Source organism: Cyprinodon tularosa, unplaced genomic scaffold, assembly GCF_016077235.1.
Source record: "Cyprinodon tularosa strain WSP-4 unplaced genomic scaffold, ASM1607723v1 ctg325, whole genome shotgun sequence".
NCBI classification, from domain to species: domain Eukaryota; kingdom Metazoa; phylum Chordata; class Actinopteri; order Cyprinodontiformes; family Cyprinodontidae; genus Cyprinodon; species Cyprinodon tularosa.
Window position 1 is genome coordinate 616165 of NW_024039036.1, and position 19398 is coordinate 635562.

General features: G+C 39.8%; 1 protein-coding gene across 1 annotated transcript; it reads left to right on the plus strand.

Moving 5' to 3' along the window:
• The first annotated feature begins 1218 nt into the window (after nucleotides 1–1218).
• Nucleotides 1219–4463, plus strand: zfp36l1a (zinc finger protein 36, C3H type-like 1a). Its single transcript, XM_038293374.1, has 2 exons — nucleotides 1219–1403; nucleotides 3208–4463. The coding sequence occupies exons 1-2, from the start codon at nucleotides 1353–1355 to the stop codon at nucleotides 4261–4263; spliced, it is 1107 nt and encodes a 368-aa protein (XP_038149302.1). The 5' UTR covers nucleotides 1219–1352; the 3' UTR covers nucleotides 4264–4463.
• Nucleotides 4464–19398: the final 14935 nt, after the last annotated feature.

A 19398-nucleotide genomic window follows, 5' to 3' on the forward strand; every position in this document is an offset into this window, starting at 1 on the left:
CGGAAAGTCCCACAAAGTCAGGGCAATTAGGAGTAAATTAATTACAGAGGAGTAGATGGTAGCTGAAACCCTGAGGTTATTTCTGCATATCTCAGTAAACAACCTTCAAATGTTCAAGAATACCAAAAGAAAAATGTTTTAGATTATTTTTTAATAAGCTGTGATCTATCTACCAGTCCATCTATTTATACATCTTTCTGCCCTGTAGATGATTTTATTGTATGCATTATGGCTCATTGTCAAGGGGAGATTCTAGTCAACTTTTTTCATTGTTCCTTTATGTTCCCCCAGTATATCCAGAAGATTAGAATACAGTTTTAAGGTGCAAGCCTCTAAAAATCAGACAACCCACCATAAAGGGCAAAGAATTAAATAAAGAATTTTGAAACAGTAAGAACAGATATCGATACATTCTGCTGCTTGTTCCTAAGCTGGAGAAAAATCCATGTTTACTTTTTTAGTAGCAGATCCAAAACCAGCTTTGCTCTGTTAGTTTGTCAGAAAACAACCCTATATATATATATATATATATATATATATATATATATATATATATATATATATATATATATATATATATATATATATATATATATATATAAATAACTAATGAGAATAAATTGTTTATTCTTGTAATTCTACTTCTTTATTCTCATAATATTACAGCCTTTCAACAACAGAATTCTCTGTATTCTGGCCTCAATACTTTGTCGTACAGGAAAGCCTTACACTATTAGAAATAAAGTATAAACATCAATTTATGTGATGTCAATAAAAAAGGTTGATTATTTCCTCAAAGAGAAAAAAATAAACATCATTCTGACACGCATCAAATGTAATATATTGCTACAGCTGATATCTGTTAAACAAATGTTGTCTTATGTAGAATGCAAACATTGTCAATATAAAAAGATCAATGCTGTAGTGGCTGGTGAGTTTGACTGGTGGGGGGCCCTGAGTAAACTCTGCTTAGGGCCTCATATAAGTTTGAGCCGGCCCTGGAGCTGGTGTAAAAACTGTTTTTAATCTTTGCAAAAGTTCTGCCTCTGTTATTAAGAATTCACAGCCACATGGTGATGTAAACGAAACTGACAACCCAGAACACATAAAACAAATGTTTGTCTGTAAAAGAAGAGGAAGGAAAAGAAAAAAGTTGACAAAGTTACCGCCCAGTAGTTTGAAGCTCCTCCTGCCTGCGCTATTAAAGCCAATGTCCAAGCAGCGGCGGGGCAGAGGGGGAGGCTGCAGGGTGGAAAATACACGAGCTGCGAATCCCAAAGACCTGCCAAACTTTTTAACTATTATCACACGCTTTTTTCCCCCTTTCCTAACCCGACTCGGTGACTGGGAAGATGACCACAGCAGTGGTGTCGCCTTTCTTCGACTTTGAAGTGATAAACAAGGTATTTTGAACACTTTAAAAACCAAATGTTGCGTTATTTTGGCGTGTTGCAGTGCTGAGTGTGGAGGAATGAACGCGGCCCTGCGCTGCGCTCTGCGCGCAGCCCGGTTTGTTTTGCTCTCTTCTCTGCTTGTTTTCTTCACTTAAACTCTAAAATATTCCCCTGTTCTAAACTAACTTCATCCCCAGCAGAGCGTTTGAGTTTAATAATTATCTCCCAGCTACTCTGAGCGTGTTTGTGCTTGTAGTTTAACATTAATTTTAATGGTAAACTTGGGTGTGTGGTTTTTTTTTTTTCATTTTCAGCATGTGCCACATCAGCTAAAGCCAACTGTTGCTGCAGTTAAACTCACAGGCCTGAGATTAGCCTGCTTTCAGAGAGGGAGGGTTTTTGCGCCGCTTTTTAATAATCACAGCCGCCACATGCTCGCTAATCATTGACAGGAGATATTGAGCTTTCCTCGGTCTTTGCTCCTGGAGGATGTTGAATGATCATGCCTCCCAGGGGCGCGTGCAAAAGGTTTTCACAGAGGGCAGCTGATAGTCTCAGGGTGAGGACTTCATTAAAAACAAGCCAGATCACAACATAATGAGTAATATACTGTCCGCCTATGCAGGGCTGTGTATGAGTGTTCTGTATTTAAAGTCGTAGCTCTTTATCCTTTAATCTTTTTTTTTAAACCTGTAGATAAACTATTTGTATCAGCCAGCTTAGCTTTATTGAAGGAACATGTTTTTTCTGTGTTATGGAGAAAAGTCGTTGTAAAATGGTTAAATTAGTTTCATGGAACAACATTAAACGTTACTTATTTACATTTTTAATTCAAATATTGGTATATGCAATATATTACCAATAATGCCAAACAAGCTGGGTATATAATCACCAAATCTGCAAAAGACATCACCTTACATCTAATGAGATGATAAAAATGTATGCTTCAATGTTGAAAGCTTTATGCCTGCGCCATTTTCCCCCCTGTTTGATACCCATTGAGTGATGACTTATTTTTATAAAACTTTGCATTTCCTTTCATCATCAAACATCTGCTTTAGTCCGTTGCTTCTTTTACTCTAATGGAAGTCGGTCACCTTTAACGGTTTGGTCGGTTGTATTGAGATGCAGACCCAAGTTTCTCTTTGTGGTCCGGCAGGATGTTTTGCTTCTCAATCGCTGTCTTTCAAACCAGGCAGCCCACAGGCCTCCCATGTGCTTCTCTTGCTCCATTTTACTAAACAGACACACATTCCTAACCAGGGCAACTTGCCAAACCAGCTGCTGTTCTATAGGCCTGTATCCGTTTCTGTTGTCGGAGCCAGAAGGAACAATTGTGCCGTGCAATAGGAGGTCTGCATTTCTATTCAGTCCCCTTTATGCTGATGGCCATATATAAAATCCAGAGCAATCTGTTGCTTTCAAAACTCACCGATCTAGTAAACAGAAAACACTATTGTGATTTTATATCTGGATCAGTAAAGCTTATTTCATACAACATTTGGTATTACTCTGAACACATTGTCCACACTCTAAAGCATGGTGGTGGCAGGATTATGCTGAGGGGATGTGAGGTCAATCTTCTCTTTGAGCTTCTCTATCTAGCTGCATTTGTCATCAGATCATCCAGTGTCTGCAATCATAAAAGACTGTTAGTGAGCAGAGTCTGGTAATGATTACTGTAGTGCCTTGAAATCCAGACTAACAGTCTTGTCATGTGCTATAGAGCTTTGTGGCCTAGATTTTACAGCTGCTATGTTCTGGTTAAACATTTTTCAATATGTTCTCATATAGTTTGTTTCTTTCCTTGCAGAATAATAAATTCAACTACATCAACAACCTGGGGGGCCCTCACCCAGTGTCTGTCCCTTGCACTGGCACTAATGTGCCCATCTCCAATGCCGCCGGATCCCTGCTGGACAGGAAGGCGGTGGGATCTCCAGCAATGGGAGGCGTGTACCATCGGCGGCACTCTGTCAGCAGCACAAAGTTCAGCCAGAACCAGTTTCTGAATAGCCTGAAGACTGTGGAGCACTCCTCGCTCATCTCGGGGTCTGGCAACACCAGCAGCAACAACAAGGAGACCCGCATGCGAGACCGCTCCTTCTCTGAGACGGGCGAGAGGCTTCTTAACAAGTGCATGGATCCTTCCAGCCCCACATGCGGCGGCAGCAGCCCGGTGAACTCCAGCCGTTACAAAACGGAGCTCTGTAGGCCCTTCGAGGAGAACGGCACCTGCAAATACGGCGACAAGTGTCAGTTTGCCCACGGAGTGCACGAACTGCGCAGCCTAAGCCGCCATCCCAAATACAAAACAGAGCTGTGCCGCACCTTCCACACCATCGGCTTCTGCCCCTACGGGCCACGCTGCCATTTCATCCACAATGCCGAGGAACGCCGTGGACCTCCACAGCAGTCCTCTCCTTTAAACTCTTCCAACAAGCTGGAGAGGCCTCGGCTGCAGCACAGCTACAGCTTTGCAGGCTTCTCCAGCTCTGGTGGGCTTCGGGACAGCCCGACCTCTGTCACCCCACCACCCATGTTCTTCCCAGATGAGGTCCCAAACTGGCCCAGCAGCAACCCTTTCACCTATTCCAGCCAGGAGCTGGCCAACCTGTTTGGGCCTAGCCTCAGTGCCGGTACTGCAGGCGCGGAGCCCAACAGCGCCGCACCGCCCTCTCCAACGGGCACACCTTACTTCTTCAGACCCATGTTGGAGTCTCCTCAGCTGTTCGAGCCCCCTTCTAGCCCCCCAGACTCTCTGTCAGACCAGGAAGGCTACCAGAGCAGCTCTGGCTCAGAGTCTCCCTCGCTAGACAACAGCCGCCGCCTTCCCATCTTCAGCCGCCTTTCAATCTCTGATGAGTAACTGGCACACATCTAGAGATCAGTGATACAAAGAGGCACTCCCCTCTACCTCTGCTCCCTTCCCTGAGCTTCTGTCCTCCCTTAATTTGATTACTACATCCTTACATGAGCAAGGATCTGCAGTAAGGGAACAAAATTATAATTCCACCCCAGCTGATCTGCACGTAAAGTTTTAGAAATGCCATGTGTCATAGTGCCAAACGAACTAAACAATGAAAACCACAAGAACAAGAATTGACTGTTTTTCCAGGTGCCACTTGTTTACCCCCCCTCCCCAATCTCTTTTCCTCTTTTTTTCATTCGTGAATGTGTAGCAGCACAAGTGGCCTTGGAAAGGGGAGTGCATTGCACTAACCCAACCCTCCCTTCCCTCCCGTCTTCCTGCGCTGTCCCTGATGCCATCGTTTCCCCTAAGCTAGCTAGAAGGTGCTCACTAATGTAATTGTAGCTCTACAGCAGATGTTTTTACAGACTAAGAGTCAAAAGTAACAGACCCTGAAATATATGAATAGTTTTTTAAAAAAAAGGTTTAAAAAAAAAAAGTGCCTGGGGCGGTTTCCGTATGCGTTTAGGGTGAATGGACTACTGTTTGTTGTTTTTCTTGCTTACCTGCTCCCGTGCCGCTGTTGGTCCTCCTTAAGTCCCATTTTCTGTTTCTAATCTGGGTGAGTCTGCAGGAAGGACTTTTGAACTGGAAGTTGGTTATATACTCCCCCCTCCTCTGAGTTTCCCCTCCTGTTGCTGGTCACTGGCTTATTTTTTTTCCATTATTTTGGGGAAGGAAGTCTTTATCGAACTGATCATTAAACCTGTATGCCTTTGCCACCTCTCCTCTCTGATCTGGGGAAATTCCCATGGTTCATTTCAGATTGGATCTCCAAGCTTCCCCCACTTTACAAACTGCTCCACTGAGCATTCTGTACTCATTACATCCCTTTCTTTCATTCATTGATAATTATTTTTTATTAATGTTATTATTACGGTTATTATTTGAAAAAAAACTTTCCGACAGAAGGTTTGCATATCACTGCTTATTTAACTTATCAGAACATATTTATTGTTGATCATATGCATTTTTTGTTAATTTTGTTTTTTGTATTTATCTGGATAATGAACAATAGAATATATTTTCTTTTATGTTAAATTATGATCTTCCATATTAATCTAAAGATTGTGAAGACATTTTTTGTCAGTTTTCCTTTTTTTTCACAGTTTAATATATTGTACTTTCAATGACTTTTTGTTCTGCAACTACACTTTGTCAGAAATGAATAATTTAAAGCAGAAAAAATGCAAAGAAAGAACTTTGTGTTTTTGATTATTTATTATACTTTTTTTGTTCTTTTCTTACTCCCTCTCATTGGACTGCAATTTCATCTAAACAAGATATGCTTGTGTCCATTCCAGATGTTTTCCCTACAACAGTCTGACAGTAGCAGTTGCCAACTGTTTATTACATAAAATAAACCTATTGAAAGAAAATACTTTAGGGGAAAATAACTGGTCCCAATTTGAGGCCTGGTTATACTAAAATCTTTTTAAAATAGTTTTTTTTTTTTGGGTTATTACAAGCAATAGCTGTGACCAAATGAGGAAAGTTGAGGAAAGTTTTTCTTTTCTTCATAATTTGATTGGATGCTTGACGCACTTGCTCTGCCCCCTATCAACCAGCGAAAGTGCCTCTTTAAATACATTCCAGGTAGCTAAAGGCTTCTAGGCCTTTTTATTTTTGATTAAAATAGTACCGTTTTTAAAGTCGCTCGTCCTGTGTTGCCTTTACATGTTTTGGAAGAGGTGAAAGGATTCTGACACAAAGAAAGTGAAACTGTTGAATGTATCTTTTTTTTTATTTTTTATCTTTTCATTCGGCCTTGTGTATTTTCACTACAGTAATTTCTGTGAGTTTATATGAAAACTTATTTTTCCCTCTTTGTTTTGTAAGTATTGATTGCAGTTAAGTCAATAAACCCCATATTTTTTTGAAAACTTAACATGTGTCTTGAGTTGTGTATTTGAGTAACTTTGGGCTTTTAGGTATGTTTTCCTGTACATCTGATTATTTTAACATGATTAAAGTTGGAGGAACAAAGAAGTTCATGATAATAGATTAAAAGTTTATAGATATTTATTCCAAAATCTGATGCTCTTGGCACTAAATGCCCAAATTCATTGAAAGATAGTGCCGTTGGTGTCATGCCCTGGGGTTGACACTATCGCCATGCCTTTTTGCATCCTTTCATACAAAAGGAATCAATCTGGTTAGGTTGGCAAGATAATCTGTAGATGGCTTTTTTGTCTCAGCACCTTGCAGATTTTCTGATCTCAAACTATGAGTATTAGGCCCCTAACGCATAAACATAACACTGTTTATGATAATTTCCTCCTGATTCAGTAGATCAAGATCTTTAAGATTCTGTATGCCACTTCTCCCACATAAAGCTTTGCTCATAATTTTCTCCATCCCTTCTAAAGAAAATCACTACAGTATGATTATCACTACCATCTTTTACCATTGAGACTGGTATAAACAGTGTTATACAGTCTCAGGTTTTCCTGTGACCCTCTTGTGTATAAGGTGGGTATGTCAGGAGTTCATGTATCTAAAACAAATCATCATAACCAGATATTTAGCACGACTACATATCAAACCCATAACTCTATAATGCACTTCTATTAGTGGCATTTTAGCCAAACCTTAACGATTGATTCAAATTCTTGCTTTGCATGAAGTTGCACAATTTAAAGGAAATTAAGCGTAGCGTTGAAATACAAGATTTGTGACTTGAACCAAAAGGGAGTTTCAGTATGGTGAGAGTTGGTTGGACAGTTGCTCAGACTGCAGTCAGGGCTATTGACCCGGGAATAATCAAAGTCTGATTGAGCAGGTTTGGTTACACAAAGAATCAACACTCCTAGTTTCAGCTTAATTATTTATCAGAGCATGCCGTAACCATTAGGTTTCCAAGAATAAAAGTTATGCACTCAGGCAATGACCAGATCATTGATACTAAGCTGCAAACCGATCAATAAAGTGTGAAGATGTTCTTGGACGAGACACAACAAACAACCACATTTTTTTTTCTTCTAAAGAAGGATGAAATGTTTTGTCTTTTTTTCTGATAGACAAATGTATAAAACAAACTGCAGATTTCCCTCCATATACCCAACCTTCTCATTCTTCAGCTGTTCCTCTCCCCTCTCGCTGGACATTTCCGTCTAGCAGTGTTTATGCACTCTCAGATTGCAAAAAAGAAGCTTGAACAGGAACTCCCTTTCCTCTGCACAATGGTGGGTGCTGACCCATCGAAGATGACCCATGGAGGCCTCCTTGTTGCTTTATTCCACAAAACCCAAGCCCTATAGATTTCTATCTTATTTCCTTACTCCACCCATAATGAACCGTCCATTCACAACAGCCACTCTCAGACCTCAAGAAAACATCTGATCAACCATCTGTCTCAAGAAATCCCCTAAATGGTAAATATGGTCCTCTTGCGTGCAGTGTAAGCACAACTGCTCTGTGACGGCCTCTGAGGTCCATTAGAGAAACATCAGTGATTAAACAGCATCATGAAGACTTCTACAAGTCGGAGAAGATATTCTTGTAAAATAACCTCTTTAAGACGTGGTGTAAAGTCATAAAACCAGGGTGAAAGTTGACCCAAAGGACAATACCACTAAAAAAACTATAAGTTGTAATGGAATGCTTTAAATCCTTGCTTGAATGGTCCAGTCCAAGTTATGAGCTAAAACTAATGGGACAAACTATCAATACTTTTTACAAGGCTGTCCCAGCTTGAATAGGTCCCTTTAAATGAGCTTCTTTAAGAATCTTTATTTTATATTATAATATTAATATTGCATCCAAATGTTTGAATTTAAATACCATATTCAATGTTGATGATAACCTGCTTTCCATTATAGAGACATTTTGTAGATTTTTATAGAAAATATCTTTACAATAGCCTTTTTCATTTGACCCTTTCCGACTAAAACATTGGTTGATGAGCAGACTGACACCTTAGTAGTCCTGCACCAATGCATCTATAAGTCTGCAGACTATGGTTCCTGCAAAGTTTCTGCTGGTGTGACGTCAACCGCATCCCTATTAAACGCGTCCTATCTAGCTAACAATGGAGGTGTTATATTTCAGATGGATTTTGTTGATACTTAGAACCGACCACCATCCAGCTCAACTCAGACACCAATCGCTACTTGGCATAAGGTGGAAAAAGTAAAAGAAAACAAACCTTGTTATGCACATTGTGCGAGCAACGGGAACAAGCAGAAAAGCACAGCAGTTCTGTGCTTAGGCCAAAGGTGGCAGTATCTTTAGAAAACTCTGTCAAGCCTTTTTAACAGCAGCGAGAAAGAGAAAAACCCTGTAAAAAAGAAGAAACAAAATTGAACAAAGCAACTGTAGGCATCTAAGTAGAAAAATTTAAGCTGGTTTTTAAACTAAACATAACTATTATGGGCTGTCAAACTCTGGTCCATATTGGCTTAAATCAACTTTGATAATGTTAAAGTTCAGTTGGTAGCTTCTTCAAAACCTTTTATTGTGCCACCTCTTGATTGCATCAAAGACAAAGCAAGAGGAAAAGAAGAAAATTAAAATATCTCTCAAGCTTAAGCAGGTGACTTAAGCTTCTGCCAGCCTTTTTTTAGAAGAACTTAATATGCACAGTTTGAAGCACATGAAAGAGGGCTGTTTCCTGTTTGTGCGGCGTATGCACAGAGGCACCTTGATCTAAACTACCAGGAAGTGGTTTTTCGTACCGGTGAAGGTGCCGGATGGAGGGGGTCTGTTCTTTGAGATGTGGCAAAAGAAAAAAAAGAAAACTTCCATTACTTGAAAACATTAAACAACAAGTTAGTTTCCAATATGAAAACCGACCAATGATCACTACTACCTGTACAATGGGGAAAAAGTGATTGTATCGCCCTATCCTCAGGGCCCAATCTGCATTCACCTTTAACCTGTGATGTTGAGCAAGAGAATGCAGCAGCATGTGTGCTGTGCCATTTTGCTATCAAAGGAATGACTACCTACTTGATTTTAGAAAGAGTTGATCAAACAGTGCTGATCAGCTCACTGTCCCTTAACTCCCAGCTCTTAAAACTAAGAGCTCTGCCTATCTGCAAACCTGCGCTCGCGGTCGACTGCACTGTTGTGCGCTGATGCAGTGGAGCTACAGGTGTACTGGAAGAGATGATTAATCACCAAACAAGGGCTGAGGTCAACACTGAGTGAGCAGGTTAGGTTACAGGCTTTGTCTGTAGAAAACAGACACACAGTTAACCTCATTCAGACAAAAATACCCGAGTTCAGGAACTTGCAGTAGAAGCATCCACCCAGGCAAACATTGCTTACTTCATATGTGGAAAGAAATCTTAAGCTCATAATAAACAAATTGGAGAATTGAATAAAAATCTCTTTGAGCCACACAAAACAGTAGTTTTCATTCACATTATCAGTTTGAGCAGAATTAAACATTTATAACAGGGAAAATAGAAAACAAAAAAGGTTCTAAAACTGGGCTGATAATATGTTTAAATGTTCTCATAAAATATATTCAAGCCACCTGACATTAAATGTCAGCTTTATGATGAGTAATAGATTATTAAAAAAAACATCAAAGAACTTCTTATTAGAATTTAGGAGACCTATCACTTTTGATCACCCAAAATGTCACACTTGAACTATTGTATGTGTGCAACTGCAGAAGTTTGCCTTGACGATGAAGATGCTTCAAGTAAATAACACATAAGAATTCCCTTCCAACCCATGTGGTATAACAGCATGTGATTTGTATCCTGCTAAACCAGGCTGCTAGGTCGACTCAATAAACTGGTTTGACCGATATCTAAGGCTGGTCCGTTTCTGTGGCCTGGTTGAGTTTGCTGAAGCTCCATTGAGTCATGGCTTCTGATTCAGAGCAGAGATTCAAGTCATTAACATTATAAAGGAACTGACCAACTCTAGGTCAGGCGACCATTAACTGTGGAAAAACAAAAAGAGCGAGACATGCTGGGGATTACATGAGTAATTTACGCGCTGTGGTAGATTTTACACCATTAATCCTTATACAATGTTCCTTATTCAATATTATATTAAAAAGTGTTTCATGTGCAACATATGTGCTAGAGACATAATAGACATTTTTTCATGTTTCATATTTAAGTCATTTTCAAATTCACCAAAATAGAAGAAAACATGATGCCAATATGACAGCAGCTTTATGGGTCGTACTGTGGTGGAATTTGAGGTACACAGAAAGGTGCTAAAAAAGATGTAGGCTAATTCAAATATGTCATATTATTTTATTGTTACATTGCTGAGATTAAAAAGTAGTACCATCGATAGAGACATATCTTATGAGGCCAAGAGTTTGTTAGCTTGGGAATGCATTAGCTTTGTAGAAGGCTGAAAAGAAAGACCTATTTGAGATAAATGAAGCCATAATTTGAGATAGCTCTTGGCTTTCTCAATTAGAGCAAACAACGCTAACTATGCACAGTCTTTTCTCAAACTTGTTGACCTTGCTGTTGCAGGACAGACTCATAAACCTAACTTTGTTGATAAAAAGGCCATTTATGCTCATCTCTGTTTTAGATAGACTGTCAGCCTCCCTTTCTGTAGCTACACAGACTTTACCCTGCTCAGTCTTTCCACTGAGGGCCCCACAAGGGAAGGGGTTTTTTAGAGTCAGCACATTGTTTTACAAAATAATAAAATTCTTAGCTTAATTATGGGGATGTGTTATATAATTTCTGTTAACAAGGGGGCTTCACACTGCACCTCTAATCCCTTCCTGACAATTTTGAGCCAGTGTCATAAGTGTTTCTCTGTTTAGGAAGTTTACACTCGGAATACAAAGCAGTACAGATTACCCTTGGAGAAAGTGGAAAATCCAATACTTAAATCTTCTCTCTGATTTTTGATATCTTTTCCTTAAGCAAAATATGCAATTAAAAACACAATCCACAACCACTGTTTTGCTTTTTTATCCTGTGGTGCTTAGTTTCTTTATCTCCATAAACATAAGAATTTTCACACTCACGATACAAACAGGTTTCATAGAATATCTTGATAGTCAGGCTCCAGCGGTCCCTGCCAGGTGTTTTACCCCACTAATCACGGTAATCTTAGTATATTTTTTCAACCATTCACAAATGAGAGCCGTTTATCTTTCTAGGTCTATGTGTTACAGTGAGACTGGTTTGTAGATCAGTCCCTGATACTACGCCTTTGGATCTGTGCTGTCCACATCTAATCAAGGCGACCGAGGCTATGATACTCTGACAGTGGGTAATGACCACTTCCTCTGGGCTAAGTGGCAACCCTTGACCTGTGAAAAAAAAAACAGACAATACGTATGCGCTGAGGTGAGGAGGCCTCAGAGGAGTGCGGCGTTGACGGCTGCCTGACAGGTTATGGAAACACACCCTTCCACTCCTTAGTGTGACAGAAAAACAAACATATAAGTAGAAAACTGGCTCTCAGCCCAGCATTAATGGAGAACGGATGACTTTTCCAAAGCAAAATGCTTTGTCCAGGCGAAAACTCAAGCCGAGCACCAACCTGTGGAGGACTTTTCCCATAAATCTGAATCTGTTGTATTTTGGATTGCTGGCGCTTTGGGCTAAACGAATCACAACCTCACTTCCCAAGAGTACTTTACCAATTAGCTGCTCCTGTGTCATGACTTACAACATCACCCAGGTTGTTAGATGAGAGCCGCCTGCCCTAGTTAAACAAAACCTGCTCTCTATTTTGACCTAATACTCTAAATCCACTTAAGAGCTCCATATTATCATACATGTTTGCATGGAAACATTGTTTTTATGAAAAATCCACTGGAAGATCCAGAGACAGAGAGCTGAAACATACTTTAACCAGCTTAGCTCAATCAGTGGTTCCCCACCTTTCCTTCACTATTCCCTTTGCTGACCCTGGTCACTAACCTTGTGCACCAAGATGGACTGTGGCGAGATCTGAGTTTTCAGTCTCACAACAAATCCATCTTGAAGGACTCCCGCTACTACGTCCGTCTCCAAACCACCAGCAGGTCGGACCAATGACATGCCAGCAGTATTTTTTGGGAAATGACAACAGTCAGAAGGGCCTTGCCGGGGCATTAAAAACATGGCTACGCTGGAGGTCTCACCTGTGAATAAGGCAATTGACTCTGTTTTTAGCTATTATAGCGACAACTTGTCATTTAAAAAATATTAAAGAGCAGCACTTTGTGCATTTGTAAATGGGAAAGATGTTTGTGCTTTTCTTCTGACAGAATTTGGAAAAAAGTTTGATTTATTAGCTTACGTAACATCATGATTCGCTGCTACGATTGGATGAAAGCGTATTATGGAAGGCGGGTACTAGCTTGCACGTCACCCAATCAGCTCGTAGTATTGTACTAAACGTCTCTCCTTTTCACGGACAGACTGAACGGCAGCATCTCAGATTGATAACATAGAACTATACTCATAAATAACCCAGAGAGTATTCCTATTATTGAAAACACATACCTTTGATATGGTTAGACTGCCTTTATGCTTTTATATTCATATGTATGAAGTAGAACAAAGTAGAGGTCTAAAAAAAGCTCATCTGCTTGTTTGTTTTAACAGATGTGGTGAAACAGAAACTACATTTTAGTGCCATAAGTACTCACACCTCTTAAATTTAACCACATTTGATCTGAGTTATAAATCCAAACAAAATAAAGCGTATAAATGCAATGGAAAGCTCTCCATGAGTCACTTTCGATGCTATTACAGCTTCAGACGTTTTGAGGTTGATTCTCCCAGAATTGCTCAAGCTCATTCAGATTAAGTGAGGAGCGTTCTTTCAGTTTTAGTTCTCCAGCCTTCCTGCAGATTTTTGTTCAGGATTAGGTCAGCACTTTTACTGGACCATTTTTAAAAATGAATGTGGAATTAATTTTATCAATCCCTTGTTGCTTTGCTTGTATGTTTATGATGAAAAAAGCACACCAACCTTTTTCAGTTTATTTGTAACACTGTCTGAAACCCATTTATTTTTTTCCTGTGATATTATGCTCTAAATTGTTACAGTATGTCGCTTAAGACCGATGGCTAATCCTGTAAAGCATGTGGTTGCAGCATGAAAAGACATTTAAAAGTATAAAGGGGTGTGAATACTTAAAAGTCGCTGTATTTTTCCATGACAGGGCTACGCTACAGCTCTGTGCTACGTTTGGCCTCTGCCTTGTGAATGAGGTTAGCTTAAACTCACTGAAGTGAGCTAAAGCTAAAAACAGCACGTTTCCTTACACATGACTCTCAGTTTTGTTTTGCAACATCTGTTTCCTCTGGTGGTGGCAGAGCTGGAAAACAATCTTGATCTCACTTCTTAGATGCAAGTTTTCAGTTTCTCACCGCTTGGGTACTGATTTCTATGACCTCACAAAAAAAAAGAAAAAACATAGACACACACTTGTCTAGAAATAAACAGACTCTTACACACACCCTTACCTCCTACTGATATGCAATAGACCATGTCAGACCAACAAAGTTGACTAACAACCCTCTTAGTCACTCAGGCCTAATAAAAGTAGAAGCAGACAACAGATGATGGGTGATAATTTTACAGGAAGTCTTGCATCGAGGCCAATTCTGTGCTTTGCACAGATGGCAGTCTCATCTCATATCTATAATCTAGTACCCAACACTGTCACGTTGAGTTATTTGGATAGATTTGAAATTTCAAAATAGATGAAGATAAGTTGTAAACTATTTCAAGGCCTTAAAAGTAGAAAAATTGCTACAAGAAGGCAAGAAAAAGGAGATTGACTTGAGATTATGATTGAAGGCAAGTCAATGCTCATGCTAGTGTAACCACTGCTTTATCATTTTTTCTGTTTGAGTTGTAAACAAGCCCCAGATATCTGGCCTTGGGAAGTTAGGGAATAGTTTAAAGTGAACTCTGTATCTGTTTCAGTGTGTGCCTGTATTTCACAATGATCTGTTGGCTGAGGCTCAGAGAGACGAAGATAAGAACTGACTGTGAGAAACCACAGCTCTCACACCCACTCACCAGGAAAGAGCGCACACTGTGTGAGCACAAATGTGCGTGTATTCCCCGGGGTTAATGCAGACGTTAAAACTCGCACACACGCAAGGGTCACGTTTAAAAGTCAAAACCGAGTAACCCCCGGCTCTTTTGGATCTGGTTGTAGAGACACGGCACAGATTGTTGGGTAGTGTCTGACTTCTGCTTACATTTCTTCAGGCAAGTCTTCCATCCAGATAAAGTCCTACCCCAAACCTGTCTAGCTTGTTCACGCCCTGCGCTCAACCTCCAGGGCCTCACCTGATAACCTGTCACTACACGCACTTGCACAGGTAGGAGAGGAAAAGAGGATTAGAGTGCTACTCTACCTGAAGGTCCTGAGTGATGGCGGTGTCAGGACAATAACAACAATGTCAATGTTCCAAAAGCCTGCGTTTTTTTTTTTTTTGTAAACTTAATTGATGGCTGGTAGTCAAAATAAACTAGGATTATTATAAATGTTGTTATAATATGGGCATTGAATCCTGACAACTGATGGATGAAAGAGATTTTAGATTTATATTTCATATGACTATGTGACAGACTGAGAAATTTGTGTGAAACTGCAATGGGACAGTTCAGATCAGAACATATTGATATGCTGGAATTCCTCAGGTCAAAGTTTAATTTTGAATCTAGTTGCTTCTCAAATATGCTCTCCATTAACTCCAACAACTAAGTTGGAATTAATTTGCAAAGAAGAATAATGTAAAAAAAAAAAAAAAAAGCTGACAGAGACAATTGCACTAAAATCTGGTTTTATAAATGAATAATTTACCATGTAACATAGTTTTTACATTTCTAGTGAAAAATATATTTTCACCCCTTTCCACATTGAGCTTGTCTTTTGTTTATACATATACTTGGTTTGACTTATCGACCAATTCCAGGATGAAAATCCCTCTCTCAAAAACATAGACAGGTCCATGGTCAGAAAATCGGCAGGAAACATCTCTGCAGACCGCCACACATCCTGGACACAAACTGTTTAGACTTTTACCTTCAGCTCAGAAGGTCACAGGGAGATATTTTTTTCCCCCATGCTGCAACTGTGATGAACACAGTGTACCCATACTGATAATTAGCTAATTTGCACCAATTTTTCCTCCTTTAATTAACATGTATGTGTTCATACTTACATATAATTATTTCTATTTAACTTTTTCCATACGTTGCGCTTAAGATGATTGAACATTTCTTAAAGTCTGAAGCAACTTGAAGGACAAAAGTGTTTGTGATGATTTTGGTGATTTCACAATCTCATTGATGTATCCTGTAAAATCCCCCAAAATCATGCTGTTTGTGGGCTCACAAACATATATACTCATAAAGAGTCTCCCATAATAAGACTTTTCAGATTTCTATGCCAGTAGCTCACTCCAGTTGCATATTAAGGTTTTCTTAAAATTATTTTCCATACCAGTGGTGTGTTTCTTGTTTTTGCTCAATTTGTTACACATATGTAACAACATCATATGATCAGAGGCACAAAGTGGATGCACTTAATTGCAAAGAGGCTGAAGCAATAGAGACAAGTGAGTGAAGAACTCCTATTGCAAAAATCAATAAAGGCCCAAGATCCACTGTAAAAAAAAAAACACATTGAAAATTTGTTTTTAAGTAAGACAAGCCCTGAATAGCATTTGGGATACAGTATGAACTTTGTTGTTCTTTAAAGTGGGAGCTGAAGCAGCAGATTGAGATGTCGATGTGAAGTTGATGGATGTGTGAGTACATATCCTTAAATGCTTATCTCTATTTCTTATTATTTTCTGGGCATACGTTGTGACTTGGCCCCCTTAACATGAGTTCAGTATTTTCCTATTAGATCTGCCTGCTTCTTTATTGTCCAAAGAAACTAAAAAGCCTGACGAAAGTTTCAGGTATTTTGAGTTGCAAGACTTTCAGTTCCTCTATGGGTTTGTCCTGAACTATTTCTGAGGTTCATGGACAGTCATGCATGCAGTGCTTTTTGAAGTGTTTTGTCGATGAAGTGGCAAAGGTTTTAGTATTTGCATTTAGTAAACCATGTTGGCAAACATCTGTCTAAATTTCTGTTCTCGTGATGTTGAGTCATCCCCCATATCAACTACATTTCCCCATTACCAATGAGATGTCTGATGTGTTGCAAGAGTCTTGACATCTCTAGAAAGATTTTTTTAGCTCTAATCATAGGCCCTCACTATCAAACCATCTAATCGGATCACAATATCTTCTTTCAGTGGCACGATTCCTTTAGAATTATAGAACTATATAATATATTTATAGAACTAGCTGGACCTTAATTTCACAAACATTTTTTTTGCACATAATGATCTGTTTTGAGCTGTTTTGTTTTTAGGTGGAATAGTCCACAACTTTAAGGATTTTTAAGAACTGATGCACAATTTCAAACTAGTCTGTTTTTTTATTCATTCATACAGATTTAAAGTGACACATATAATCATTACATATATGCACTCAAAACAAAATGTTTTTTTTATTTTCCTTTAGCAAGCAGGTCAGTTATATTTTGCTTTGTGTGGCCATCAGCAAAGATTTTGAATATCTTTTGCTGAAATTTTAACCAGTCTTAATGGACTAATTGATGGAGTTGTCATACTCAGAAAGATCGGACCTAGTATTCGAAGCAGACAGACAGTTGGATTTCTCAAAATATGAATTAGAAAAGGAGCTGCAGTGAGGAGCGTCAGCATCTAACAAAGGAACCTCCACAGGTTAGTGACCCCATTAATCTGCTGGAGGATGATAATGAACGTGTGAGTCACTAACTGGGTCTGATATAGAGTCCTGCAACGGGTCAGGTACCCGCGGGTCCCCAAATACATAAATAAAAATAAACGGGTCGGGCGGATTTTTTTTAGTGCGGGCGGGTAGTTGGTGATTTTTTTTTTTTTTCTGCGTGTCTATTGTTATGGACATCAGAAATGTTATATTAATCAGGCACTGTCTGGGGTCACCCTTGTTGTAGCTTAAAGCCGGGTCGGGCTCGGATTTGAATTGAAGATATCCGCGGGTGACAGGTCGGGTTCGGTAGTCATCCTAACAGGTTCGGGCGGGTGCGGGTTGGTAAAACTCGACCCGTGCAGGACTCTAGTCTGATAGTTCAGTCCGTGCCCAGAGGATGAGGTTGGTTCCAGCCAACCACTGCCAGCAAGACGCGGTGGATGCTTTCCAGAGAGTCCCAGACGTTGATGTCTCAGAGGTCAGAGGAAAAGCAGACATGCTTGGGAGTCAGGGCCAGGAGATCAAAGATGCCGAAGGAAAATCCAGAATGGCGTCAGGAATCAGTTCCAGGTTCGATCCACAGACAGGCAGAAATCCAGCAGCAGTCAGAGGACTGGTCAAGCAACCAGATCAGAACAGGGACTAATAGTAAGGTCAAGTGTTTATGTGGTAAACCCAATATACTCCAACAAAGTTGGTAAAAAGTGTAAAAAGTATTAATATTTATTACTCAAGTAGAAGTACAAAAACCAAATTTTTTAAAACACTTTTAAATGGGTGTGATTTGGTGGCGCAGAGTGGTTAGCGCAAATCACCCATGTACAGAGGCTGCCAATGTGCGGCGCCCGATTGGGGATTAACGGTGTTTACTTAGGGACTCAAGGCTGATTTATACTTCGAAACTAGGTCGTCTGCGTAGGTGTCCCAGTCAACAAAAAGACGTCCCCGCCCCCTCCGCAGACACTCTGCTGCTCCTCTCCCAAATTGTAGCTGACCGCAGACAGTGCCGTGGACAGGAGGCTGGCTTGTTTTGTTTTTATGAACGAAATTGCGGAAAACAACCCGTGAAGTTGGACCAGCTAGAAGAGCTAGGTGCGTGAGAACGCCGGGACCATTTTTCCACCTGGATCCACGCCTTTTTTCGCCGTCTTGTCCCTCCGTTGTCAGACAAACTTGCCCCCACTTCCTCTCCGCCTCGGCCGTATCTAGACCCACACATTACCACGCTCAAAATTGAGCAGAAATCAAAAATGTCTGCGTCAGGCTCTCTGCGACACATTGCTGCGGGAGTATAACCAGCCTTTTAGTCCCCCACATGGCCAGATGATTATTTTCTTAGACTTAATTTTGTTAGTTTTATAACTAATGGTAAGATTGTCAAATTTGACTTTAAATCATCTTGAAAAACTATTTATTTTGGTATGTAGTGAACAACAAACTGGTGAAGCACCAACCACAAAGACATTAATTGTCTGGATAAAGCAAATTATTTTAATGGTTTTTATTTATTTGTTGTTGTTTTTTATTAAACCAAATGAAATGAAAATGAGCTCAAATTGAAAAAAAAAAATCAGTCTATTTTTAAAATGTAAGAAGCAGAAAGTAGAGGTAATACCAAATAAAATGTGAGGAGTAGAAGCAGAAAATTCTTTAAAAATGATTACTCCAGTAAAGTATAGATAGCCAACATTACTACTTAAAGCTACAGTGTGTAATACTTACAGGGATATACAGTCAGAAATGTAATATATTATACATAACTATGTTATTTATCATCATCTACGAGCCCAGCCTCTTAACCTTAATATTTGCGTTGTCTTAGAATTCGTTATTTATAATTACATAGGAGTGGGTCTCGCAGCCATGGAGGCAGACATCTTTGCGCTACGGCAGCGCAGAGCCAACCAACTAGCGATTGCGAGATCGCCCATTACGCTCGAAAGTAACTACGGCAAGTTGAGAGAGATGAACTGAGACGGTACTGAACACACAGACTAATGAAATACTATCTGTAAAATTATTTATGTAAACAAACCTCATCACTTGAGAAGGTAGGTGATGCGGACGTCGTGGAAGACATTTTGTCCCGTAACGCTCGCCGTACTGTTGGGGGGGAGAAGCGGTGGGGGGGAGATGTTCATGTTGCTGCGGTCTGCAGTCTGGACGTTAGATGTCGCTAAAAATTACACACTGTAGCTTTAAGCAAGGTTACTATTTGTACTTTCTTTCCTGACACCTCTGCTCTCCAACTGTACTGTTTGGCTGTAAGAAATGTTGTCTCTTCAAAAAAGATTTTATATTTTAAGTATATGGCATCATAAAGATCTG